At 34.6% G+C, this 27,209-nt stretch overlaps 7 protein-coding genes across 7 annotated transcripts in view; 3 read left to right on the top strand and 4 right to left on the bottom strand.

Annotated features, from left to right (window-relative positions):
• The window catches only part of LOC126758866 (uncharacterized), a 35,204-nt gene extending 29,186 nt beyond the window's left edge, over nucleotides 1-6,018 (top strand). Inside the window, exons 5-8 of the mRNA XM_050473281.1 lie at nucleotides 436-565; nucleotides 3,658-3,855; nucleotides 4,697-5,394; nucleotides 5,457-6,018. Coding sequence (XP_050329238.1) covers nucleotides 436-565; nucleotides 3,658-3,855; nucleotides 4,697-5,394; nucleotides 5,457-5,924 — 1,494 coding nt within the window. The 3' untranslated portion in view covers nucleotides 5,925-6,018. The remainder of the gene's footprint in view (nucleotides 1-435; nucleotides 566-3,657; nucleotides 3,856-4,696; nucleotides 5,395-5,456) is intronic.
• LOC126758853 (nascent polypeptide-associated complex subunit alpha, muscle-specific form) overlaps nucleotides 1-6,495 on the bottom strand; it is a 64,412-nt gene extending 57,917 nt beyond the window's left edge. The window contains exon 1 of the mRNA XM_050473265.1: nucleotides 6,084-6,495. Coding sequence (XP_050329222.1) covers nucleotides 6,084-6,279 — 196 coding nt within the window. The 5' untranslated portion in view covers nucleotides 6,280-6,495. The remainder of the gene's footprint in view (nucleotides 1-6,083) is intronic.
• Nucleotides 6,496-6,945: 450 nt separating this feature from the next.
• Nucleotides 6,946-9,202, top strand: LOC126758857 (uncharacterized). Its single transcript, XM_050473269.1, has 5 exons — nucleotides 6,946-7,145; nucleotides 7,201-7,504; nucleotides 7,572-8,174; nucleotides 8,235-8,843; nucleotides 8,916-9,202. Exons 1-5 carry the CDS (start codon nucleotides 7,057-7,059, stop codon nucleotides 9,150-9,152), a joined length of 1,842 nt encoding a protein of 613 aa, XP_050329226.1. The 5' UTR covers nucleotides 6,946-7,056; the 3' UTR covers nucleotides 9,153-9,202.
• Nucleotides 9,203-9,330: 128 nt separating this feature from the next.
• LOC126758865 (exosome complex component CSL4) lies at nucleotides 9,331-10,264 on the bottom strand. The gene is made up of 3 exons (XM_050473280.1): nucleotides 10,000-10,264; nucleotides 9,686-9,934; nucleotides 9,331-9,621 (listed from the first exon to the last, which is right to left on the bottom strand). The coding sequence occupies exons 1-3, from the start codon at nucleotides 10,183-10,185 to the stop codon at nucleotides 9,406-9,408; spliced, it is 651 nt and encodes a 216-aa protein (XP_050329237.1). The 5' UTR covers nucleotides 10,186-10,264; the 3' UTR covers nucleotides 9,331-9,405.
• A 72-nt stretch (nucleotides 10,265-10,336) lies between these two features.
• LOC126758863 (deubiquitinase OTUD6B) lies at nucleotides 10,337-11,837 on the top strand. Its single transcript, XM_050473278.1, has 2 exons — nucleotides 10,337-10,504; nucleotides 10,566-11,837. Exon 2 carries the CDS (start codon nucleotides 10,581-10,583, stop codon nucleotides 11,517-11,519), a length of 939 nt encoding a protein of 312 aa, XP_050329235.1. The 5' UTR covers nucleotides 10,337-10,504; nucleotides 10,566-10,580; the 3' UTR covers nucleotides 11,520-11,837.
• Nucleotides 11,838-15,412: 3,575 nt separating this feature from the next.
• On the bottom strand, nucleotides 15,413-21,372 carry LOC126758864 (sugar transporter SWEET1). Its single transcript, XM_050473279.1, has 3 exons — nucleotides 21,196-21,372; nucleotides 16,080-16,485; nucleotides 15,413-16,005 (listed from the first exon to the last, which is right to left on the bottom strand). Exons 1-3 carry the CDS (start codon nucleotides 21,363-21,365, stop codon nucleotides 15,820-15,822), a joined length of 762 nt encoding a protein of 253 aa, XP_050329236.1. The 5' UTR covers nucleotides 21,366-21,372; the 3' UTR covers nucleotides 15,413-15,819.
• Nucleotides 21,373-21,698: 326 nt separating this feature from the next.
• Nucleotides 21,699-27,139, bottom strand: LOC126758859 (DDB1- and CUL4-associated factor 13). The gene is made up of 4 exons (XM_050473272.1): nucleotides 26,985-27,139; nucleotides 26,214-26,928; nucleotides 25,325-26,150; nucleotides 21,699-21,789 (listed from the first exon to the last, which is right to left on the bottom strand). The coding sequence occupies exons 1-3, from the start codon at nucleotides 27,052-27,054 to the stop codon at nucleotides 25,598-25,600; spliced, it is 1,338 nt and encodes a 445-aa protein (XP_050329229.1). The 5' UTR covers nucleotides 27,055-27,139; the 3' UTR covers nucleotides 21,699-21,789; nucleotides 25,325-25,597.
• Between the last annotated feature and the right edge of the window lie 70 nt (nucleotides 27,140-27,209).

Below are 27,209 nucleotides of genomic sequence, written 5' to 3'. Positions count from 1 at the left end.
TTTTTTTTTTGTTTCATATTGCATTGGCAAAGCGCAGAATATGATATTTGAACGCAAAAGCGTGGAAAAGGCGAAAACTTATTACAGACATTGTGTATATACATAAATGTGTGAGTATAAAATGAAAACGAAATGAATGCCATGGAAAATTTAAACTTTTTAAAGTACTTTGTTTTGGCATTCAATGGAAACCAGGTTACGGAACGTCAACAAAGTGAAGGGTGCCATCCTTTAACTCGTGAACAAAACATACTGGTTGACAATTTTTAATAATCATGATTTTCAACGAATATTTTTGTTTATTTTGAATAGTTTACAATTTAGTAAATCTTGAATACATACATATGTATATAGTAATATATATAAGAACAAAAATGTCACATAATAAGTAGTAATAACAATTTAAACAAATACTTTTTATTTTCGCGCATGCAGCTAACACTTGTCGCCGACGCCTATGTGGGCACACAGGAAGTGGATATACCGGTCGATACGACCCTTTCGAGTCTACACGTCAAAATCGATGCACCCATGCGGACGGCTACGCTGGAGACGCCCAACGGTGGTTAGTTCACACATACAACACATACACGCACATTTACACAAATTTGCACAACAACAACAATAACTAATTCAAATACTTTCAAGTTGACTAATATACGATACATACATACATATGTACCATATGTTTAGAGAAGCAATCTATTGCAGCGCTTTAATTCCTTAAGCAATAACACTATGCGGCTACTAAAAACAGCACAATAAACATGAAAATGTATTTAAATAGCGTAACTTAATTTGTTTGTTATACTTTTATTGTGTCCTTGTCCTGTTCGTTCAAAATGTATAACTACTAATCTACACTCCCGGAAAACTGTAAACTGTGAATTGGAGCTTTAAATGAAAGCATTTCACCATAACAATGTTAAGCTTTAATGTAATCGGTATACATAATATACTGTTAAACTTATTAAATATATTTATATTTATTGTAAAACAAAAAAGAATAAAAATAAAAAGCAGTTAGTGTTAAGGAGTGCTGCGGAAATGAACATTTCGCTACACTGTGCGCCAGCTACACTAGTGTGCGTGTAAATTATAACATTGATTAACAATAGTCGTTAAGTGTGTTTATTATTTCGAGCTACCTTATAACCGTCAAATGTAAATATGTCTATTTATTTACATATTACATATATACAATCTAATTCATACTGAACTGTTTTATAATTTTTATATTTAGGTTCTAACGTTCTACTGTGTGTCATTACTGTTAAATGTGTCGAAATTAATAGAAACTATTATTTTATGGTAGTATTTTATATCGTAGTACAAACCGTATAAATAAATAAAATGCGTATACATAAATAGTACATTCATACATACATATGTACATATGTATAAAACAATTATATACCTATGTATATTATGCATAACGTAGAAAGCTACATTATATATTTTTATAAATATTAAACGTATAATCTGTGTTTAGTTGCTTAAGTGAAAATAAAAAAATAAATATTATAATATTTTTATGTAAGTCATTAGTGAAATAATAATAAATGTTTTTTATTATAACCACTATATATTAGTTAAAGTGCTTAAGAAATGTAAATGCTTCAAGTTTCCGCCGCTTTGTCTGTCAAACGTAAGTACAAAGTTTGTTTGTCTGTATGTTCGCAACGATGGATTATGTACTTGCTCGTATGTTATATCTGCACATTGTATAGTATATAAATATTTTTGCACTTTGTCCATATAAACTCATAATATAACAATAATTACACATTAAAAGCACACCCGATGCACTTTCATATATACATACGTACATACATACATAGTAAATCAGTAAATTCACGCACACATATGCACAAAATGTTTCAGATAAAAACATCACTCAATATGAAATAGTATTTGTATTACGCATATGACTCATCTCACATTATAAGCCTTTTACACTGTATTTGGAGAGATTTTTTGTAATACTTAAATAATTATAAACATTTGAAAAAAATTATAAAATAATTGAGGAGATGCCTATACCTAATTCGAACTATTTACATCTCTTTGGTATCCTTGGTGTCCTGCGACGAAGAAACACTGATGATTTAACGAATTCTGACAATATTTAATAATAATAATAATGAATATAATTAATTATCTGTTTATCTGTCGCATAACCTGAAGACCCACTGCAAACATAATTAGGAGTTGCATATATACATATGTACATACATAGTACTATCATAAAGTAATAATCATAACGAACCGAAAACGTAGCGTTGAAAATTGTTATAGCGTAAACTCATTTTGGCATTTAATCCCACAAAATTTTTTTTAAACAAATGTAAAAATTAATAATTTTACGATGCGTTATGACAAGTTGTGAGTCCCCTAAGTAGAAAACATTTAGTGCTGGTTTAAACTTAAGCCTACATATAGCAGATAAAATTGCTCTAATAAAGAAGGTCCTTAGCTAATAATAAAGCAATTAATTTGAAAAAAACTGCAATAATTTCAAATAACCCTCTTTTTTATATGAGAAATCAAAAAACTTAATAAATTAAAACAAAACACATTTTCTTCAAAAAAAAAAAAACAAAAATAGAGAGATCATTTGTATATTAAAGTAACGATATGTATAAAGTGTTATACTACTACAACCACTAACATATAACGGAAGTAAAAAAAGTAGCATCCGATAGCGCCGATTACACAGAGGCGACTACATTCACATACATATGTATGTATGTATGAATCTATAAAATCAAGTTGACAGCAATTGCATTTGGTAATACTAAATATGAATTTAAGCGTTTTTCGTTTCTTTGCGTTGCACTTGCAAAATAATTAATATACACGTAATAATATATAGACATATGTACAATATATAATGCGGTAAGAGCCGGACATTATATACAATTAGTGTAGACATATAAAACTACGTAGTATATTGATTGGTACACCTTTAATGAATTAAGCTTCCCTTACCTTATTTTAGTTAACTACTTCTTGTCATTAACCTTGAGTTTTATGTCTTTTGCAAGATATACGGTTTCAATATGTTATTTTACATTATGATATTAATTTTGATTGTTTTCATCTACTTTGAAGTGTTTCATATACATATCACAGTTTATTTTGTCAACTATTCACAAAAAAAAGTTATAACACAAAACACACAAGAATTCTATTGAATCTGTTTTTGCTATTTGAGAATTCACTAACAGCTGATTACCGCACATACACGCATATGTCAGTAACAGCTGACTCGTTAGTTGGTGTTGCCACATAAAACTTGTTGGTCTTATGGGATTTTTGTCATGAAATTTGAGATTTTAAATTCACTTTTTCCAATTACGCACACAATATAGCAATATGTTACATAAATATATTAAAAATGTGTTTCTCACAAACAGATTACGAAACAATAATTAGTAAATAACAATTCATTGAATTCAATTTCTTATATAAAATATATGTACATATGTATTTTTCACACCGCAATTCTACTTATTATTATTTATTATTATTTATTTACTTAAAATAACTATGAGACAACTGTAATATCTTTCAATAATTTAACTGACTCACATTTTTTGTAATCTTCGGATTATGCAACTGAAATTGTTTTAAATCTTTTCTCGCTCACAACAGATATTAACTTAAGAAAGCTTGTGAAGTTCAAGTCACTTGTTCTTACACTTGGAGCAGATGACAGTCGATTAGATGCTTACGTTCCCTTGAATAAACTACGCAAGGCCACTGTTTACAAATTGAAAGTGGTACCGGAATCCTTAAACGATGAGTACAGTGTATTCGTTCGCGCCGAACGTAAATCAGATATGTTTTTGGGTAAGTAACAAACAACAGTCAATAAGTTTGTTTGTATGGAGCGTATTATACCCGTTACTCTTTCACGTACAAGGTTCAAAATTCGACTAAATTAAAAAGAAGAGCGCAAACAATTGTGGAAGATTAGGAATCTATAAGTTTGAAAGAAGGTAGTCGGTCGAACTGACGCTAGTGCATACATACATATGTATGTATGTGTACTAATTCAGGATTGAAAGCTCGTCTGAGAAGAAGACTTGTGTGAATTTATGATAAGCTTATTATATTTCAATATGCGGTGATAACATATTCACCCAGTATTGACATGATTAAATGAGCACAGCGTGTAAATTTTGAAATAAAAGAGGAAATATAAGTATATTATATTGGAATTAATAAAAAAAAACAGTTTCCAAATAAATAAAACTGCAAAACAGTTTGGAAACAACACACAGTTATTTTTACAGCGACGTTAATTTACGTGCGTATGCATAAATCATTGTTTATTACATGTACGAGTCTTTAGGTATTTCAAAATAAGCTAGAATGAAGCATTTTACAATGACGTAGTTTTGTTATTGTTTTTCAATTAATATTCAAGAATTAGAGATAAGGATGCACGTAACTTCCATAAAAATACATTAATATGACTGAAATAAGTGGAATGCGAAAGTTCGATTTTCATATAGCAATGATTGCAATTGAAATAATTATAATTTAGGCTTATAACCTTTAAGCCAGCGCAAGCCAAACTTTTTCCTCATTGAGATTAGGGGTATGACATACTTAACATCAGTAAATAACAGGCGTATTGCTTTTAACTTATTTTATAAGTTATACTTTATAATGTCATACTTTTCAGATGATCTCATTAAACGCTTCGATGCGTATTTGCTGAGGGATCGAAATACTTATCCTGTAAGTTCATATGGATCGCGCTTGTTTAGTTTATCGGAAACGTCCCCTGGGAAAACTCTAAGAACACACAGTGATTTACGTTTTGGTAGCAATGCTGAACTACAAACAGCATCAGCTGAAACAGCAATAATAGGTAATTCGGATGTAGCATTTCCAAAGGATGAAGTGGAGACATTCTCTGACAACGAAATACAAAGCAGTCGACCAATCATACCAACAAACAATACTGGAATGCCTACATCAGTCGTTAATGTAGATTATAAATATAACGGTGTGCCCCGTGGAACAACAGCCACTTTATTGCAACGCGACACAACTAAAATCGAAATGGGCCTGCAATCACAACTACTTCTGGCTCCAGGCATGATGGGAACGCTGGAATTTGAGGTGACTAATACCCGCACCGAAGCAGTATATCACAACATACAGGTGATTGACGAAAGACGTTTTCTCTTACGTCTAAATCCGCAAAGCCTATTTTTGCGTGCTGGTGAAATGACCAAAGTTGTAGTAACCGTTTTAATACCGAATGGCACCCCTCAAGGAACCACGGATAAAATTACATTCACCTGTCATGGTGGCGGTACGGCTACTCTATCTCTCAACTTGAAAGTGGTCAGCTCAACTACAGTTGACTTGCAGGTATATAAATTAGATATACATATATAAAATACAATATTCTAAGCACTATACTTTTCGTACAGGATACGACAGCACCATCTATTTCGTGGACTTTTGGCAGTCGCTGTGATAACGTTAATGCACAGTCAACTGATTGCGCGGAACGCTTCTGGACACTAGACATAACCGCCCAAGATTGGCAGTCAGGCATATTACGTTTGCAGACGGTGCCTTCTAGTGGACTACTGTACCGGAATAGCTACACTGTTGCCTCTACAGAACCCTTGAAAGCTACGTATATAGCAACGTGTTGCGAACCAAAAGTGGCACTTACAGCATTCGATGTCACGGGCAATCAACGTTCATACAACGTAGATGTACGCGATCTTGTGCTCACTGAAGCTTCTATAGCTGCAATAGTGTTAGGCGCATTGCTGCTGCTTCTTTTAATAATTCTCTTAATTTGGGCAATTGTTTGGTGTTGTCGGAGACGTCAAGTCTCATTGGATCTTCCCACGTACCGCTCTCACTCCACACGTAGTATGGAGTAAAATGAGAAAGTCGGGGAAGTTATTTTAAAATGTACATACATATGTTTATATCCACTTTTAATCGAAATAAAGAACCAACCTTAGATGTCGTAAACGTATTGTATTGGTATCCCATTATGCGCAACAAGTGCTTATGTTTAAGGTAAAGAAAACACTTACCTCGACTAATAGCCACCGGCGGTAATAGCAAAGGCTTATTAGGAAAGTCATCAAATGTTAGACCCGTAACAGACGCGCTCAAAAGTGGGTTTTTTACAACAGCACTTGCTGTCGGAATTGTAGTCAACCCTGGACCAGCTGCCACAGCAGACGCAGTGGTTGGACGTGACGTGTCACCTTTCTGCTTCTCTGACATTCTTCACTGTTGCTACCAAACGAGCTATTAATTCACCAATACTAATATTTTTTTTACTTTTACACACTTTTGTACAATGTTTAAAAGGGAAGGATCGAAAATTCAAAGCTAAATTGTAACTAAACCACCAAAAAAACAATAAACTGAAGGTATTTATGAAAGCCAAATTCTTCCGTATGAAGTGCAAAATAGCTATAGTCAAACGAATAAGTATTTAGATTAAAGGGGTGTAAGGGATGCAAATGCATTATTAGAGAGAGGTGAGACGGTAGCTTTCACTGACAGTTTGGTAAATTGATAAGCCTACAATTGTCAAATGATAAATAACAAACTACCTTAGCGTTGAAGTGATGCCGCACTCTTAAAACTATAACATTTATTTCGAAAAATTCAGATTGATCAGGGTATTTCATAAATATTAAAGAAAAGAGTACAGACACTTATATGTAAAAAAAATTGATGAAAGTTTTAATATTTGTATTTTACTGGCCCTCTTTTTCTATCATTTCAAAATTTTGTGTAATTATCAAATGTCAACTAGTTAAAAAGATATATAAAAAAATTAAAAATATTAAAGAATATAAATAATTCCTAATTTGTATCGGAGTACCAGCTGATTAACACAACGTGTTTAGATAGAACTGCAACTAACTTCAGGATCCTTATGTACATATGTATGTACGCGAGATATAAACATTATTTTTTATGCTCCTAGTTTTTCTAATTGCAAGAATTTAAAATACAATAAAAATAGTAACTTAAAATAAATATTGTGCAATGGAGGTCGTTCAGGAATTACAGGAGCGCGCTTTGCCGGTCTACGAACAGTTGAAAAGATACAATATCTGCGATGATTCTGAAATCAGGTAAACACACCATAACATTTAAATTCCTTAATTTCAATTAAAATGTTACTTATAGTAATTACAAACAGAAGAGGGAATCCTTCGCACTACAGCTTACACAAAAGAGTGTGAACAGTCGTACTTATGTGGAATATATTATACTTGAACGTAAGATGTATCGCTTGGTTGAGCGCAAGGAGGCCAGCTTTAAAACTGAGGTGCGAGGTCTGAAGAATAACCTTATAAATCACATTACAAAATTGTATCGGGAGTGTCTTCAAAAATTTCCGGAAGCTGAAGGCTTGTGGAATCACTTCATAGAGTTCAGTAAACATTCGAATCCAGCACAAGTACTTGGCATCTATGAAAAAATGCTCACTGTAAGATTGAAAATTTTAAATAATAAGAGTATATTATTATTATTTAACTTTATTTTCTTTTCTTTAGTATCATGGATCAAACGAAAAAAACTGGGTGGAAGCAGCACTATGGGCTTTCAGCAATGATAGCGAAAGTTTTATATGGCAAGACATTTGTACAAGAGGATTACAGCGACATCCTAATGAAGAGATACTTACCAAAACATTATTTGATTTATTAGTGTTTGTTGCACATAAACGATTTGAAGCTGGTCAGAGACTCGATTACGAGAGCGCCTTAAGACAAGCAGAATGTGTATATAGAAATAGTCGCACAACTATAACTAATTTGCAATTTTTTATTGGTTTGGTGCGACGTTGTGAAGAACCTCCATTTATTAACATTACAGCACCCTTACAATTAAAGATTATTGAAGATCTGGTGGAACGTTATCCATCACAAGAAAAATTGTGGGATTTTTTGGCACAGCGGGAGTTACGCGGATTTGCCCTGAGTGATTTAAAGGAACATGCTCAAAGAAATGAACACGCCAACAATGTGGCTTCAGAAATTGATAATCTGGACTCTGCTGACAATGGTTCATATTTGACAATGCCGGTGTTCAAAGATCGCACAATGGGACAACGTATTGAATTATGCGCTAAGGTATATGAAACAGCCTTAAAAACGGTATGTAATGGTTCTAACAAGATCTATATTGTTTTATAATAAAGTACTTTTCTCATGCAGCTGAAAACTCGAACAATCTGCCACGATTACATTAGCGCAATGTTGATTATAAATGAAAATAATGAAACAGATTTGAAAACAAGACGGAAATACTTGGCGATGGCTCTAAAAATGGGTCATGAATCTGGTCTAATGAGTGAGGAGCATTATTGTGTATTTTTGCGTTTATTAATCGTGACTGAAACCGGAAGGAAAATCGCTGAGTCCATTCTAAGTGAAGTGTGTTCAGCATACAAATCTGTAAAATTGTACGAGGTATGGCTTTCCTACTATATAAGTCAAAACGACTCAGACATGGTTGAAAAAATTCATGCCAAAGCAGTGAAGGACCTAGGAGATAAATCTGGACCAATATTTGAGTTAGCTATTCAATACTTCAAAACACGATATGATGAAGACCGTTCGACCCTTGATCGATTGTACCGTGATGCTATTAAAATGACTAATCCAAAATTTGGCATATTTCGTGCTCAATATCTGGAGTTTTGCATGATTAATTCTCCTTTTGACAAAGTGCGGAAAGAATACGACCATTTAAGTCAATTGCCGCCACCCTGTCTAAAATTGCATGAAAAAATGGCTGAATTGGAATCCCAAGTTATTTTAAGGGTAAGGTGTAAACTGTGGCTGTGACTATACAATTTAAAAAGTAATCCAATAACACCCTATTTTTGTTTTCAGACTAAAAAGGACACTGAGCGCCGGCGACAGGTGTATGAGAATATGGTATTACAGTTTGGTAAGGAAAACACATCGGTTTGGATGGAATATGTGCGTTTTGAATGTTCATTTGGTGACAAAAATCGTGTAGCACATATTCATGATCGAGCGAAGGCGACCTTAAACGAGAATTTAGTATACCCCTTCCAAATGGAATATGATTTAAAAAAGGAAAATTTCAAAGCCGAAGTTGATTAAGTCATGTTTACCTACACAAAATAAAATAAAGCTTAAAATAACTTATCTAATGTACAAATTTTTTCACATTATATTTATTTGGAATTTAAATTTCTGCACCAACTACGGTTATATTAAATGAAAATGTAAATTTTCGTTTCATACAGCAGGTCGGATAAAAAGAAAAACCAATCATAAATTCTTTTGTTTTTTGTTTTTATTATATTAGCAGATTTTTTGTACTAAAATTACGAAGAAAGTTTTCATTTACATCCTAAGTTAACTTCTCGGTTTTTAAAGAACTTTCTGCGACAATTTTCGCTACCTTCCGTGGTTCTTTTACTAGCGTATTTGGGCATTGCATTTCTGTCCAACTGACAGGTACCATTGGTGGACCATTCGCCCCGCTCTCGCTAGACGTCGCAACTACTACACCCAATTCGTTTTCAGCAGTACTTAATTGGTAACACGACAGCTCAGTTTGAGGTAACTACAAAAGATGTACATAGTTAATTTATTGTAACAAATTATGAATATATATAAAATTAAATTACCACTCGAGCCAGTATCACATCGCCTGGACGGAATGATTTATACATTTCAACTCTATCCTTTTCAGTAGCACGTACATCTTCTTTACGTACTATTCCCCGATAGGTACGTTCAAGTATGTGATCTCCAATACATATTATAGAGCATTTGGCAAAACGTTGATTTACTTGCAGAACACGCGCTGTTATTACATCGCCCGCAACTGGAACAATAGTCTGGCTACCAGCACACTTAACTTCTATGTATTTACACTAATTGCGTGATTTTAACAAATTATTAGTATTACATTTCTTAACAGCGAACATATTTAGAGTACCTTATCCTTCTCTTTGACTTGCACGCTTCCAGCCAAGGTAGCATAAATATAACCGCCACGTTCATAGGTTCCTTGACCAGCCACAGTAGTCTCTTCCGAAAGGCATAAGCGTTGCCCAGGTAGACACAGGATAGCCTCAGCATTATCTGAATTAATCGCCTTTTCGTTATTTGAATCAATTTCCATTGTTTCCTTTAATTTATTTATTTGAAACTCAAATTATTAGACTTTTATATATAAACACGACACACAGCTGTTTGAAATGATCGGCAAGGCAGTGTTATAAATTACCATTACCACATTGCCAGCTATACAATTGTTCTACAATAAAATAAGCATTTAGGTTGGGTGTTCGGAAACTTTTGACATTAAAAAATAATTGTTGCAAACTTTTAATTGATTAATAGTAAGTTTATTTATTGTACATCTCATCTGAAAACATTTTGGCAGAAATCAACAAATTGGCACAAAAGGCTGAATCCTAAGAACTCCAACATCACATACTGTATGTGCATATCCACAATAATATTTATATATACATTAATTTTACTTTATCTTTTCTAAAGTCATATTTATATACAATGGTAGAAGTAAATGCTGAATCTGAGATGTCTGAAGCCTTGTCAGGCATAGTGATGGATGATGTACTTAGTAGGCATCGCCGAGAACGAAAAGATTTGCAGGCTAAAATACAGGCCTTAAAAAAGTCTGCACCAAAAAATGATAAAAAGAAGCGCAAAGAAATAATGGAGGAGGTTGCTCGCATGGAAAGTGACTTGGAGAAAAAGCAAGCCTCTGAATTAGTCGAGGTAGAAAAGGAGCAACAAACCCAACAACAAAATGAACACCAAAACGAGAATACAAATGAGAAACAACAAAACTTCGATGACGCATTGTGCAATGGTGATGATGAAGAAGATGCCACTGGTACAACCCAACGTGTTACTAAAGCACAAAAACGACGTGATAAGAAAGCGCGTGAAGCCCGACAAAGAGAGGAAGATATACGGGTTGCTGCTGAGGATGCAAAGTTCGCACCTAAAGCTATCGAAAGGCGTGCTATACAATCGAAACTGTTAGAACGACAATTAACACTACATTATATTCCTTCCGATGGCAATTGTCTCTACAATGCGGTACGGCATCAGCTAGCTCAAAAGGGATTACCTACATACAGCGTGCAAGAACTGCGCAAGGAAACTGCTAACTATATACGCGCTCATAAAGATTCATTGATTTGTTATATGACTAATCCAAAAACTGGCTTTTTGCTTACTGATGCAGAATTTGAAAACTACTGCGAACTATTGCATACTACACCAGCTTGGGGAGGACAAATTGAACTAAAAGCCTTATCCTCCATACTTAAAGTACCCATTGAAGTGCTACAGGCAGAAGGACCACCGACTGTACAAGGGGCTGACGAATTTGCTGGGCCTAGTCTATTAATAACGTACCACCGCCATATGTACAGTCTGGGTGAACATTACAATTCTTCTGTGCCAATCGTACAAGTCTGAAACCCTAAAACTAACGAGTGAAAATAATTATTGTTTCCCTTTATTTGTAAAACAAAAAATTAACATTACTGTTAAAAAATACTTAAAACTATTATTTTTTTTTTTAACAATTTCTCTTGTGTATTTTTTGCAACTGTAGCCTAATACATCCGATTTTTCCTAGTTTCCCATGCTGTAACCTCAAAATAATCTGTAAATAATTAAAAAGTCAGCAAAATATTTTTTATGTACAACTCAAATTTACATAATAAAAATATTTATTTTACATTAAAATACTTAATAAGTTGTTAATAAAATTAACGATTTACTTTAAGTTTATTTTGAAAATTTGTTTTATTGTCAAAAACTACAGTCGAAATGTTTAGATTTATTAATAAAAAATATTTTGCTTTTAGTGCAAATTTGGAATAATGTATAGTGCATATTAAGTATAATGTGCCACAGCAATTAGATTGCTGAAAGCGCAAACAAATTATTGTAGTTTGTGCCAATTATGTGTCCACTCAAAATCAGCATTGACTACGCATTATTTATAATAGTCAACAAAAACAGAAAATAACGGAAAATTTTGGCAGTACATTACAACTCTGGTACAAGAGCATCAAATTAAATGCAAACTTATTTTGTTTTCAATTAAAACTTTTTAGCATACGTACGAAATAAAAATTTTGTGCCATTTATCTGTCCAATGCTGTATCTACATATTTAAAGAAAAAAATCTCAATATCAACTTCACTTATTTACTTCATTATTATTACTTTCCAATCCAAACAAGGTTAGATCGTCGAAATTACGGTACTCGGCAGGGTCAATTCCGGAATCGTAGAACCGGTTGCCTTGGGAATCGTCTTATTCACTTCATTAACATCAAAGCCTCCGTTATAAGTATATATTACTGAAGACTCCGACACTGAAGGAGTGTTGGAGTAAATGACGAATAACGATAACTGTATAGCATGATGACCACACTAAAACGTGATTCAATTTTGTTCGTTTCTTTAAAAGCGGGAAACGATAAACAGGACACGATAAAAGCTCCAGAAATACCAAGCTCATACTTATTTTCAGCAGTCACTTTTAATATTATATTTATAATAAGGACATAATGGTATATACACACATATTTATTTTTGTTTTTCCCGCAAGGAGCAAATGGCCAAAAGTTTTTAAGGAAAATAAACTTTGGTTTGTAATCCTTGAATTTTTATCGGACACATGTAGGGTATATAATTTGATTAGAGGTCGAGTAGGTGGTTATCGAATATATGATAACGATATCACGTTGTCACAATAAGTTTTATAAGTGGCTAAAGATAATTTGTATCAACTATCTTTTTATACATATGTACATATATATATGCATGGATATGTAACAGATGGCTAGTGATACAAAAAGGCCATTATAAAAAATATAGAATCAACTTATGGGAATTTTTATCTCATAAAAAATATGCACTCACTCACTCGCTCACGTACAGTAAGGGTTTTTTTTAAATTGATTCTGAATCGATTACCGTTACGTGATTCCAGCAAGGAATTATCAGTGTTTAAACTTTGCAGATCATGTTGCTTTAAGTTATTACGTAAGCACTTTTTAGGGTAAATCTTTAAAACTTTCAAATTATTGCGGTTACTTTTGAGACAAGTGATCGGAACGGAAACGGATTAACCCTAAATCATAGATATGTCCAAACTAAGAAAGAGGGACGGTGATCTCCAGATAAACTTAACTTTTAGAGTATAGTTGCAGTCAGTTAGTTGTAATTAAGGCAAAAAGTGTACATTCGAGTCTAGTTCAGGAGTGCTCAATATCTGAGCTTTTTGTGGATATCCAGCCTAACGCAGAGAATGTACATTGTGCCACTCATAATTTAAATTTGGCGATAAATGAACCGTTAGCAGTTGTGTGGAAATGCAGATTTTTTTCGCAACGTTGCAAGATTTGTATAATGGAAACAGCATCAAACGTTGGGATCTACTGTCAAAATTTACTGCCGAATCGGACACCACTCTAAAAAAATTAAATCCGAATAGATGGTCCAGTAGGGTCGATACGATATATGCAATAAAACTTCGTTATCAAAGGCATTATCAGAAATAGTTCTAAAGAGTCCTAATAAAGATGAGGGTAGTGAAGTAGGGTATTAAAATAAAAATGGTAAATTTCGACTTCGTGTTGCTTTGCGTTTTCATGCACAGTTGAGCAGGTAATTGAGAAGTAAAGTCCTCTCTCGACGAACAAAGACCAAACTCAACAAATCGCTCATTGTTCCCGTCCTGCTACATGGTGTAGAGGCATGGACGATGACAACATCTGATGAGTCAACGTTACGAGTTTTCGAGAAAGGTTCTGCGGAAGATTTATGGTCCTTTGCGCATTGGCCACGGCGAATACCGCATTCGATGAACGATGAGCTGTATGAGATCTACGACGACATTAACATAGTTCAGGAAATTAAGAGAAAGCGGCTGCGTTGGCTAGGTCATGTCGTACTTATGGACAAAAACACTCCAGCTCTGAAAGTATTCGACGCAATACCCGCCGGGGGAAGCAGAGGAAGAGGCAGACCTCCACTCCGTTGAAAAGACCAGGTTGAGAAGGACCTGACTTCGCTTGGAATTTCCAATTGGCGCCACGTGGTGAAAAGAAGAAACGATTGGACGTTGACAACATAACCTGATGTATTCCTTCCGTTGACCTGAGTATGGAAAAGCCGACTAAAGACTAATGGTGTACAATCGACTGGCTGGTAAATCCTGGGGTTGCAAGTCAAGGATTGTTAGGTGGTTTGCACCATGCATTGGATAATCACTCCAACTATCGGCGACTAGCATGCATTGGGTGCAATTCGATGAACGATGAGCTGTATGAGCACACACCCGTTCTATCGATCAATTAGCCAAACACACACTGCTATAAATGATAACAGAAGGGTGTGGCAGAGGTAAGGTAATCTCATCCCACGGATGAAAGTGACACACAAAAGTAAACTTCAAGAAGTTCAAGGTTAATTAAGAGCTGAACTGAAGCTTGGCTACTGTTGGATAGGCAATCATGGTCGTACTTATCGGACGAACGTATAACCATACTTAGCGATAGTCAAGCGGCACTTAAAGCAATCTCTGTTTATGAGATGAAATCGCTACTAGTGTAGCGGACGACTGAATAGCCTAGCGGAACGTAACCAAGTGCATCTTATCTGGGTGCCCGGTCACAAAGGTATAGCTGATGAGCTCGAACGCTCAGCAGCATCCACTAACATGGTAAGACCTAAACTCTTCAACACGGTGGATCACCATACCGCAAAGAAGCTGCTCCGCAAGGAAGAGGGGGTAGGCAAAGAAAGGTATTAGCAACAACTCCGAGGCATGCACCATGCCAAGTTGCTAATGTTGGGTTACAACCTCAGCAGGTTTAAATGTATGTAATCAAGCTCCCTAGGGACAAATTCAGGCTACTTGTCGCATTATTCACTTGCCTTTGCAAGCTGAAGAAGTACTTATACAACAGCGGCCTGGCTTCTTTCGCAAATTGCCGGTTCTGCGACAGGAGCGTGAAACTCCAAAACACCTGCTAATTGACTACATAACAGTCTGCAGATGCATATTAAATTCCTTTGGATCCATGTTTCCAAATAAGGATCACATCGCTTCACTAGCACCCAGCAGTAGCATATATTGGACTTTATCAATATGCTGGTGCTAGGTCTTTGTTATTTAGGAGAGTGCACAATAGACCTAAGGTCGCGATGCAATCCTCGTCTATCTATCTAATCTAATTCCTCCGGGTATCGACTGTCGCTACAAAGCGGTAAGCTATCTCAAAAGGGCTTACATACGTGTAGCGTGCAAGAACTCCGCAACCCTAAAACCTCGAAATAATCGACAATTAATTAAAAAATCAAGCAAAATATGTTTTTATTTACAAACCAAATTTACATAATAAAAACATTTGTTATTTTACATTAAAATACTTAATAAGTTGTTAATAAGTTTAACGATTTACTTTAAGTGTATTTGGAAGATTTGTATTATTGTCAAAAATTGCAATCGAAGTGTATAAATTGATTAATAAATTGTTTGCTTTTGGTGCAAATTTGGAATAATGCGTAATGCATGTTAAGTAGAATGTGCCATAGCAATTAGATTGTTGAAAGCACAAGCATATTATTATAAACTAATTTAGATATTTATATCTACTTGTATTTAAAGAAGAAATTTTCAATATCCCCTTCACTTATTTACTTCAGCGACATCAATGTGTAGGCGCAGGCAAAGCCTCCGTTACATAGACGCATAATCAATTTCTCTTCTTGCTACCAACACTAGTTTTCGACGGGCTTGACGTTTTGCCTTGGGATGTTTTGTGTTCCAATGTGGATGGCGAATGCTTTACTGAAGATTCCGACACTGAGGGAGAGTTCGGGTAAATGACGAATAACGATAACTGTATAGCGCTCAACGCGAATAAGAATAAATTTTGATACTAAAAGATAAGAACATAAAATTTACGATGTTAATTTTAGTAATAATGAAAGGTAACTAAGAAGTTAATCTTACAGCCATCATGAAATTATGAATAGAAATTCCGTACAACGCCCACGACGCAGCTACTAGTGTGCCAGTGAATATAATTGGGAAAGGCATACCCTCTGTACTCTTCTTTTCAATAATTTTATTGAGATGCAATAGTGGCGATCCAACTAAAAATACTAATATCCCAGTGATGAGCATACCAAAACGGAATTCGATTTTTTTCGGATTTTCAATAGTCGCATACGCTAAACAGGCCACTGTAAAAGCTGCAGCAATACCAATTTTCGACAATATTTTCCCTCTAAGTTCACTCGAAGCATACCAATAGAATACACTCAAGAAAACGGCGCTGAGGGCAAGGCCGAGAAGATTAACCTTAATAGTGGCAGAATCGCCCATCAATGTGCCCATCTTTAAAGTCAAAATCGAACTGTAAATAATAATTATAATCCATCATGTTAGTAAATGCGTATTACAAGATATATACAATTTAATTTAATTTACTTTTATTAATATTTGAATGCAAACTCATACTTTTAGCAGACACCTTTGTTATTACAGTTATAATTGGGACAAAATAGTATATTTTTATCCTTGGTTTTCCTGCAAGGAGCATAGGTTGTGTACGAAACCGGAAATACACCAAATTCACTAGTGATACAAACCGACTGTCATAGAAATATAGAATCAACAGGTGGATTTTTTATAGTAAGTAGATATGTATGTATGTATGTATGTATGTCTCCTAAATAAATATGCATGTTGCTTCAAAGTGTAATAGTTTTGTTCACCTAACTATTGTATGTATCCATATCAAAATAATCGAATTAACTGTCTGTCTGTCCGTCCGTCCGTCCGTCCGTGCAAAGTGTAACTTGAGTAAAATGGAGATATCTTGATGAAACTTGGTATGCTTGTTCCTTGACAAAAAACACTACGAGTTCATAGACAGGCGTAATCGGACCACTGCCACGCCCACATATCGCCTTTAACCGAAAATATATAAAGTGCCATAACTAAGCACTAACTTAAGACATAAGACTCTAATTTTCTTCTAATTGTATCGCAGTAGCAAGGGCATCTGTGGGAAAAAAATTTGAAAAAGTGGGCGTGTCCCCGCCCTCCAATAAGTTTAATGTACATATCTCCTCAACCACTACAGCTACAACAAACCAATTCGCCTAGAGCAAATATTAGGAGAACTCCTATCGACAGTGCCAAAAGGCTGAAATCGGATGATAACGCCGCTCACTCCTCATATAACGGTGCAAATAAAATCTCCTAAAAGCGTGATAAATCGAAAACTAAATACGCCAAAAACATTAAATTTTACTATCGAGATGGTATGAGAGAGCTTTAAAGAAGCCAGGTAGAAATTGGACGATGGGCGTGGCACCGTCAAGTTTTAGGTGAAATCACCTCGTCTGCACCGAAGCTAATATACCCTTCACAGGTGTATTTCTTTTAGTAACTATGTGTCCAGTTTGTACGGAAGCTATATGCTATAGTAATCCGATCTGAACAATTTTTTCGGAGATTACATTGTTGCCTTAGAAAATAACATATACCAAATTTCGTCAATAGATCTTGTCAAATGCAAAAGTTTTCCATACAATAACTTGATTCCGATCGTTCAGTTTGTATGGCAGCTTTATGTTATAGTGGTCCGATATTGGCCGTTCCGACAAATGAGCAGCTTCTTAAAGAGAAAATTACGTTTAAAAAATTTCAAAATGATATCTTAAAAACTGAGGGACTAGTTCGTATATATATAGACGAACGGACGGACAGACAGACGGACATGGCTAAATGGACTCAGCTCAACATACTGATCATGTATATACATATATACTTTATAGGGTCTCCAACGCTTCCTTCTGCGTGTTGATAAACTTAATATCTGTTCAGGATATAATGATAAACTTAATATAAAAACTTCATATGTTCAGCGATATATAAAGAACGAATTTTTAACTTTTTTTTATAAAATTAGGATAAAACTTATTGCAGAAATAGTGCATTTGAGGTATATTCCATTTTATGCATAAAACCTACCAATCATCAACAACATTTCTATCTCAATAAAAATATTTATGACTTAAAATTGCCTTTATCGAACCAAAACTGCTCAATCCCTTAAGCACAGGATATGTGGACCCAGTGACTTTTTACCGAAAATATTGGACAATGTGTGAGATATATAAATCAAATTCAGAGAGAATCCTTTCCTGTTAGTCGCATATCTGTGTGTCAACAATGGTTTGAATCGGGTCCCCATATACCTAATATAAAGATTTTCAAACTTCTAGATGAATTTATATCGCATGCGTCAGTCAATTAATGTGAGTTATTTTAATAAAATTGAGAGAGTGCGTTTTTCTTATAACGGTGCATATTTGTGCTTAGAATGAATGAAAACCCTCATACATACATATGTACATACATATGTATAACTAACAAGCCTGACCATGCCATGTACCTGAAAGTACTTCCCTGACTTTAATCCTTGCAAGTTGCAAGAGTATATTCGGTTATACACGAACTAGCTCTTTCTTGCTTGTTTATAGTACAAGATAATACTAAAACGAAGTAATTACAACTACATATGCATATATGTATGTATATTTTTTCTGTTGTATGTTTAAATTTATATTCATATCTCTTGCTCTACCTGGCACGAAAGAATTATCATTCTCATAGAAAAACCACGTATTTTGCGATTACGATTTTTGCTTATTTCTTATCAAGTCATTTCGACTTCAATGAAACATATAGATATGTATGTACATATGTATGTGTATACATCTTGTGCTCATATAATTAAGTCATTCAGTACTTTTTTACAACATGTAAAAAAACAAGGTATACTACTTTATGCAACATTCCTAATATTGCGCGAGCAAAAAGTTCCGTTATTCTAAGAACGCCACCGCTTTACATCGCATTCAAGTATTTTCGTTTGGGAGAGTTTTAGTCAATTTTCCATTTGTTGTCAATAAAAGTGTGCTCACATAATTAAGTCATTCTGTTTGAAACGGGTAAATTTAAATTTTTTCGCCACAATTTACATCAATATTGTTCTTTTTTACTAAATTTGGTTATTTTTAACGAAATTTGTAGTCATCGTCGTCATGGGTAAGAATAAAAGCACAACTTCAAGCGAAAGAAAGGTCATATGGGAATGTTTTCAAAAATATCAAAATATTGCCAAAGTTGTAGATGTTTTAGGATTTTCTCGAGGCAAAATTAATAACGCTGTTCAATTTTATAAAAAAAATAAGACTTTTGAAAATTTACCGCGTGAAAAGCCAAGAAAGACCACCCGCCCTGAGGATAGGGTCTTAGTAAGGCTAAGTAAGTCTGATCCATTTTTAACCTCCACAGAAATTAGGGCTCAGTTAGAGGAATACCACGGCGTAAAAATATCTGCGCAAACTGTACGAAGACGACTACAAGAAAATTCATTGAATGGCCGTTTATCAAGACGAAAACCTAACGTTTCGAAAAAAAATATTGAAAAGCGAAAAGCGTTTGGAGGACTCTAAATTTTGGAATTTGGTGGTTTGGAGTGACGAATCCAAATTTAATGTATTTGGTAATGATGGGAAACCATATGCAAGACGACCCCCTTTGCAAGAACTCAATCCCAAGTACACTAAAAAAACCGTGAAACATGGTGGTTCATCGGTGATGGTGTGGGGTTGCTTTACGTCATCAGGCGTTGGCCCGATTGTTAAAATAGACGGGAAAATGACAGGTGAAATGTACAAAGGAATACTGGAGAACAATTTAGACGGTGACTATGTGGACAATTTACCGTTAGCTTGGATTTTCCAGCACGATAACGACCCCAAACACTGCTCGCGGGTCGTTAAAACTTGGATACGTAGTCGAAATATTAAAATTCTGGATTGGTCAGCTCAAAGTCCGGACCTAAACCCCATAGAAAACCTATGGGGGATTATAAAAAGAGCCGTAGCTGCACGAAAACCTCGCAACAAAGATTCTTTATGGGAAATAATACAGACAGAGTGGTACCAAATAAGTCCCGCTCAATGTGCTACTTTAGTCCAAACAATGCCTAATGCTACGTAATAAAGGATATCCAACTAAGTATTAGTCTTAGGTAAGGTAAAACTGCAAAAAAATGCCGTATACTTCGAATAACTACATTTTTCTTTAGGTGACTTAATTATATGAGCACAACAACTTGGATGTGCTGAGCGATTGAACGCAAAATTTTTATTATTTTAGAAGTTAAATAAAAAATAAGTATTCTGTTTTGAACTGAATTAAAATTTCTTGCATTTTTTGTAAAATTAAGTTTAATTCCTGTACCATAGAAGTTGCTTTCAATAAACTTTCGTTCTGTTACTGGCGTGACTTAATTATATGAGCACAAGTGTACATACGTAAACGTAATTTCAACAAGGCTTATCAGTGCTCAAAGAATGCAAATCAAGTTGCATTAGGTTATTACGTAAGCACTTTTTAGGGTAAATCCTTTAAACTTCCAACTCATTGTGGTTACTTTAGAGACAAATGATCGGGACGGAATGGTTAGAAAAGATTGGCCCTATAATCAGAGTTCTAATCAGCGTTATGTCCAAACTAAGTAAGAAGGTCGGTGATCTCCCATTAATCTTAAGTTTTATGTTGTTATTTAAATTTTTATACTCCATTTAACAATGGAATGGAGCCTAACTCTTTCAGCAACAAGCGCAATTCTGACATCTAACTCAATGTAACTAAATATGCAAGTACATAGACTGCTCCAATCTTTAGTAAATACAATACTATATTTGTATATACATGTATACATACGTGTACATAGCCATACATATTTGTTTACGATGTCCAGCCGAAAGGTATACAGATTATTTCCTTACCTATTACGGCGCCAACACAATTTCACCGGTAACAACAAGCACTTGCACTTATGCACATTTGCACACACATACTCGTACATAGTATGTATGTACTTGTTTGTTGTTTTTCTATTCCATTTGGCTTCCTACGACTGACCGTACAAATCAAGGTAACGCAGCATCAATGATACATATATGTAAGTACCTACTACTACTATACTGGTGCAATGTTTATGAACTAACAATAAAAGCCTTTCACCTGTAATACTTACAGTACGACACCACCGAGAAATGGTTCTGGGGGATATCCATCACTACGCCCCCTTTTGCGTATGTCATTTAGCAAAATTACACCGGACAGAAATTGTAAAGTAGTAATTGTTCCGGCAACTTTTGCGAGTGCATGACTATAAGGAGCCAATATATTGCTTAGTGCTTCCATACTTCTTATTGTTGTTTGGCGTTATATTACTCAAAATTCAATATCCTTGTCAACGAAGAGTTTTTCTTCTTATTGCACAGAAATGAATGCAGTTGTTGAAGCCTCTCACACCGCTCTCACGATTTCTCAAAAAACGTAAAAACTCTCTTCCCACTTTGTTCGTATTTTTATGCAAATGTCAAGTTCAAGAGCACTTCCGCCGCCGGCACACTGCACTGTTATTTAACACGTCCTCCTGTCAATTTAATTTAACTCAAACACACCCTCACCGTAAATTTGTTTTTGTTGTTTTTTCGATATGATAAAAATGTGCGCTTCGCCGAACACTTGATATTTTGTTGTTTTATTTCGATTTTTGTCCCGATTTTCCACTTTACTTCGCCACTCTTAATGGACTTGATTTAATTGCTTTTATTTAGTACACCTGAAATTTTGTTTAAAAATTTTATTATTTTATAAAAATTGTCATTAATTGTTCAATGTCATTCCTGTTCAATATGAACAAATATAAATCGCTTATTAAGTTCAAGTGATAGAGATACAGTATTTTTCACTTTAGTCACATGCTTTACGTACAATGAACCAATTATTGCTTTGTAGTATTTTATTCTAATCTCATTTTGTGCAAGTACTATTGTTATTATGTAAAAAAGTGCCTTTATTCAGAAAAAAAATTAGGAACAAAAACGCGTTCAATGCACAAAACGAAAACACGACGTTTCTACTCGAATGTGGGCCACCTTCTGAGCTATCAAATGTGACTGTAGCTACTACACTAGTCGATTAAATTCATGGTTGCTAAAACTTGAAACGACAACAAACGACAAAAACTATAAACGCCGGGAGATGGACAGCTTGATACGTCGTTTGCTATAGAGAGCAGTACATGTGCATATATGTACATATGTATGTATATGTAGATAGAACGTATTCTGAAAGTAGATATGGGCATTTCCACCAGAATGTTCACCTAAGGCAAAATTTTAAAAATTATTAAAACTACATACATTATCTTTGCATATTTGCATAGGAAAATAATCAAATTAATGTACATAAATTTTAATTTTATTCGTAACCCATTTCGAGATATACATACATACATACTTACATATAAAGGCCATGTCGGCAGGAACTTCTTGTCTCATTACGATATTTCTATTGATTTTTTTTGTTTTTTATTAAAGAAACATATTAAAAATTAACCATTGCTATGTGTAAAATTTTTCTAGTGACAAAAGAAATGCATAAGAAAGTATGTGATTGCAAATAACTGCAAGTTTTTGCACTTTTTTTGTCGTATGTACCTAAGTATATTTCAATGTCCCGTGTGACATCAAAATAACACATGTTACCCTTGCGTCGAAAGTATAAGCAGAAAACCCGTAAAATATTGAGTGCTAACGATTTATTTTTTTACGATTAAAATAAAAAAAAATCAATTTAAATTCCAGAAGATTTGTGAATTTGGTAACTACTTAGAATTGGTCACGCGCAACATCATAAGTGTGAAATTTAAAAATTTACAACAATTTTTTGTCTTACAAAATTTGTTTAAGTATGCACATACATACATATGTAGAGTGACGACACACCTAGGCCTTTAGGAGTCTCATTGTGATACCACCGCGACTAAATTTCCCTCACTCCATTGGCTCCTCTCTGAGCCATCCCGTACCTCTGATGAAGTTCATTAGTATGAAAAGTTTTATCTGTGCAACTTCCAAGACGTTGTCACGAAACTCCCCACCGATACTTGCTAATCTTTTTCTACTAGAGTTCTTATATCATTCCTTTTAAATTTCAATAACATAGTTTGGTACTCGTATATGCGACACATATTCCTTTCATACCATATTTTCCTGCTTGCGTGTTTGTCGATTAAATATTTGTAGAGGCATATAAATTCCCTCTTTCCCGGAATCTGATTGTAGGGCGGTGTCTGTTCTGGCTAGTTCATCTGCTTCACAATTCTCAGGGATAGCGCTATGTCTTGGAACCTTTTACAGGTTTGTCGTGAAATAGGTTGTTCGAGCCACTAATAGATCAAGACATTATTACGCTAACTTTGACGAAACCCTAATCCCACAGCCGCCACGCTATCTGTACATATACATATACATATTTGTGTATAAATATATTTCTTGTTGTGAACATACTTCGTACCCGAACAAGAAGGCTCTCTTTAATTGCTGTGATCTCCGCTTGGAAGATCCTATAGTGGTCTGGTAGACGGAAGACGATTTTGATATCTAATTTATTTAATTACTAGAAATTACTTTTAGAAATAATTTTAAAGGCATCAATGCGCCATCTTCCAAAGTCAGTAACATTTTGCCTCGGAATTGAAATCGGCGTTTGAGTTATTATCCGCAAAAACACTTTCAACTTCTGTAGGTCCAGGAAACGTGGTGTTTGAACGGGGTTATCAGATGTGTGGGGTTAGCTGCGCATGCAAAGAGGTGGTTAGAGTCATGCGGGTACTCGTTGCATGCTGGACATACATATATTTGGTATGTGAGGGTCGATTCGGGATAAGTAGGAGTTTAACCTACTGAAATATCCAGAACAAAGCTAAAATGTGTGCGATTGTCTCGTTCGGCATGATGGAAATGCCCATAAACAATTAAACAAGGTGTTGTTGGACGAGTATTAAACTTGTTCTCAACAAGTACTCATGCACAAATGTTAACATAGACAGGTTGAGAGAGAGCGCAGTACTAGTACATAAGTATGTATGGATATGTATGGACTTGTAGATAAAACGTATTCCGAAAGTAGAATGACAATTAAACCAGAGATTATGAGAGAACTCTTTTAAGTTCTTTGATTAAACAAGGTGTTCTTAGGCGAATATTAAATTTGTACTTAACAGAAATTACACATGCAAAAATGTATAATACATACTATATGTGTGTGTTTGTGCCATGAGTGATGACCCATGACACAGCTGATTCGTCTCTCAATAGCAAGTCATACTGACGTTCCTAAATAAAAGGGGCAAATGCTAATTGCTGCCAAAAATTCTTCATGGTCATCATGATGGATTGTACGGTGTGTACCTAAACGCGGCGGTAACGCTGAGTATTGAAAAATTCAATTTTGACAGCGCTTTAAGAAGTAATTTTTGTAATTCTTCTTAAAAATATCTTGTCGCGCGATGTTTAATGCTTGTACAAGAGAATGAATGTATTAATAAATTAATTCGTTTTGCATTTTATTTCTTTTGTACTAATTGTACAATTTAAGTTAGAATTTGACGTATTGTTGTCGTTTTATTTACGACACTTTTATTTAGGTATGCCAGATAGACAGCCTGATGCGTCGTTTGCTAAAGAGAGCAGTTAGAATAAATATGTATGTATGTATGTATGTATGTATGTATATACACATGTATGTATATAACAGATTCCGAGAGTAGATATGCAATTAAACAATTTTCTGGTTGGACGAGTATTAAATTTGCTCTCAATATAAATAAAACATGCACAAATATATGTATGTATGTATATTTATGAATTTACATATTCATTAAAGCAACTGTCAATAATTGCACACAAGTGAAAGTACCCAATAAAAAATCGGATTATCCAAAGAATAATCTTAGATCGATTAGAAAATATAATATTAATCAAAATTATTTATAATTACATTTTTAAATGTCAACAATGATGCATTAAACAAATTGCATATCTATTGAAATTTTTTTTAAACACAAAATGAAATGTAAGTTCTCTAATACAGGGTTATCAGAAATATTCTATTTGAATTGTTGTTATAGAGGAATAAGCCACAATGTTAGGAAAATCCCGATCTCTTCGCCATGTTCTGATTATACAAACGCCTATGATAAGGCTACATCTTAAAATTAACTTTTTTGGAATCTCCACAAAATATACATACATATACATATACATACATATGTACATATATGATAAGAAATTGGTACATTTCAAAATTACCTTAGTTTTTGGGACTCCCAGAAAAAATTATGCGCCGATAAAGTAAATAGATTCAAATCAACGTTGAAGGTGCGACTGACAGTTTTATACTGTTGAAATATATTGATAATACATACATACATATGTCTGTTTTTCAAGAGTACTTCAGCTTGCAGATTGTAATCATTGCATACTTAAAAATATACATTTAGAAAAGAAGTTTTTTTTAATTTTTTACATAACCAACTATATTTACGAGCTTCAAAATGGAAAATATACAAAAATAAGACCTGGTTAAACATCTTCTCGCAAAACCGGCTTCTCCTTTTCTGATACAAACGGTACTTTTCCGGGTTTGGAGTGCTTTCGTACATTTGCCTCCTTCACCTTTTCTTTGTCCTTGATAGCGCGCATTTTGCGTTGTGCGTTCAACACGTGTTTCGGCACTTGGCGATGACGAGCAATACGCTTTATTTGGGGGTGAGCGGCAAATTTCTCTTTTAATTTCTCTTGATAGTTGAAAGCGACACGTTCGCGTGGTCTTATGACACCCAATTTTTCGGACGCATTTGACTTCCACATGCGTATGTTCATTTCATCAGAACCGGAGAATATATATCGATTATCTAGGGACCAAGCAATGCAAACCACATGCTGCATACGTTTTGTATGGTATATTTCCCTCGAATGACTATGATGGACATTGTAAATACGTATAGTCTTATCGTAACTTCCTGAAACGAATTCTTTGCCTGTGGGTGAATAATCCACATCCGTTACTGCAGATACGTGATCAAAATGAATTTTGAGAGGGTTCTTAAGCTGGCGTGTATCGAACGTATAAAGGCTGCAGATAAATTTAAAGATTTAGTATCTCTACAAAATTAACAAATATACGTATAGCAATTACTTGCAGTCCTCATTCGCAACAGTGAAATTGAATGCTTCCATTGGATTCCAAGCAAGTTTATTGCTTTTCATAGTTAAAACGATTTTTCGCAATGGTAGAGCCTCTCGTTGGTCATAAAGTATAATGCTTCTATCGCTGGCACAGCACGCAAGTAGGGATGTTTCAACTTGATTAAATGCAACTGTGTGTAATGTGTCTACACCCCATTTAAGAGTTTTAAGTGGATCATTCCGATTTTCATCCCAAATAGCACATACCTCTCCACATGTTGCATAAATCGACTCATTTCGATGATGGGAAATGCCAGTAAGAATTGTGCGTGACAAAATAGTATTTATTGGTTCTTCCTCTTCATCCACATCCGGCATATCATTCTTCCATACTTTAATAGTTTTGTCATCGCCGACTGTGAAAAAGCGATCACCATTTACCGAGTAAACAATACCACGAACGAAACCATCATGAGCAACGAAATTTCGTATACTAGCACGATTCGCTAAATCCCAAATTCGAATTTCGCCATCATAAGCGCCAGTGACAAGTGTAGAAAGATGCTTTGGATGCTTTCCGAAACATGCAACACCATCTCGGTGACCACTTAAATTACCTACGAAGGGTTTAGCAAATACACGTTCTAGCTTCGTGGCATTTAACGCACGAACATATTCTCGAGCGGTTTCCATAGGATGCAATTCAGGATCGAAATTCCTCGGCACTGAAATAAATAACTTTTCTTAATAAAACGATTTGTAATTACCAATTCAGACATACTTCTATGATTCTGTAGTTTGGTTTCGCGGACATATTGGTCCGGATTTCTACTTATCATTTTAACTTTCATTGTTATATTTTGTTTATATCAGGTTTTTATTAATAAAGTACGTATCAAGAATAAAAGTCAAAATAAAAACACGATGCGCACAGTTCTCACATAAACAGCTGCTAAATACAGAGATGCATTAAATCGGCATTAATAAATTCTAGTTCATAGAAATT

Source organism: Bactrocera neohumeralis, chromosome 5 (assembly GCF_024586455.1).
Source record: "Bactrocera neohumeralis isolate Rockhampton chromosome 5, APGP_CSIRO_Bneo_wtdbg2-racon-allhic-juicebox.fasta_v2, whole genome shotgun sequence".
Classification (NCBI taxonomy): Eukaryota; Metazoa; Arthropoda; class Insecta; order Diptera; family Tephritidae; genus Bactrocera; species Bactrocera neohumeralis.
Note: the sequence above shows the minus strand (reverse complement) of the source record. Positions and strands in the feature narration are given on the sequence as shown.

Bases quoted from the DNA above. Each gene is read 5' to 3' on its own strand.
- LOC126758857 (XM_050473269.1), top strand. From the start codon at position 7,057: ATGGAGGTCGTTCAGGAATTACAGGAGCGCGCTTTGCCGGTCTACGAA. The intron at 7,146-7,200 runs GTAAACACACCA...TGTTACTTATAG, and splicing joins TGCGATGATTCTGAAATCAG to TAATTACAAACAGAAGAGGG. The intron at 7,505-7,571 runs GTAAGATTGAAA...TCTTTTCTTTAG, and splicing joins TCTATGAAAAAATGCTCACT to TATCATGGATCAAACGAAAA.
- LOC126758865 (XM_050473280.1), bottom strand. From the start codon at position 10,185: ATGGAAATTGATTCAAATAACGAAAAGGCGATTAATTCAGATAATGCT. The intron at 9,935-9,999 runs GTACTCTAAATA...TCACGCAATTAG, and splicing joins AAGTCAAAGAGAAGGATAAG to TGTAAATACATAGAAGTTAA. The intron at 9,622-9,685 runs GTAATTTAATTT...CATCTTTTGTAG, and splicing joins ATGTGATACTGGCTCGAGTG to TTACCTCAAACTGAGCTGTC.
- LOC126758863 (XM_050473278.1), top strand. From the start codon at position 10,581: ATGGTAGAAGTAAATGCTGAATCTGAGATGTCTGAAGCCTTGTCAGGC.
- LOC126758864 (XM_050473279.1), bottom strand. From the start codon at position 21,365: ATGGAAGCACTAAGCAATATATTGGCTCCTTATAGTCATGCACTCGCA. The intron at 16,486-21,195 runs GTAAGTATTACA...TATTATTTACAG, and splicing joins TTTCTCGGTGGTGTCGTACT to TTCGATTTTGACTTTAAAGA. The intron at 16,006-16,079 runs GTAAGATTAACT...CTTATCTTTTAG, and splicing joins TTCATAATTTCATGATGGCT to TATCAAAATTTATTCTTATT.
- LOC126758859 (XM_050473272.1), bottom strand. From the start codon at position 27,054: ATGAAAGTTAAAATGATAAGTAGAAATCCGGACCAATATGTCCGCGAA. The intron at 26,929-26,984 runs GTATGTCTGAAT...TATTTATTTCAG, and splicing joins CAAACTACAGAATCATAGAA to TGCCGAGGAATTTCGATCCT. The intron at 26,151-26,213 runs GTAATTGCTATA...ATTTATCTGCAG, and splicing joins GTTGCGAATGAGGACTGCAA to CCTTTATACGTTCGATACAC.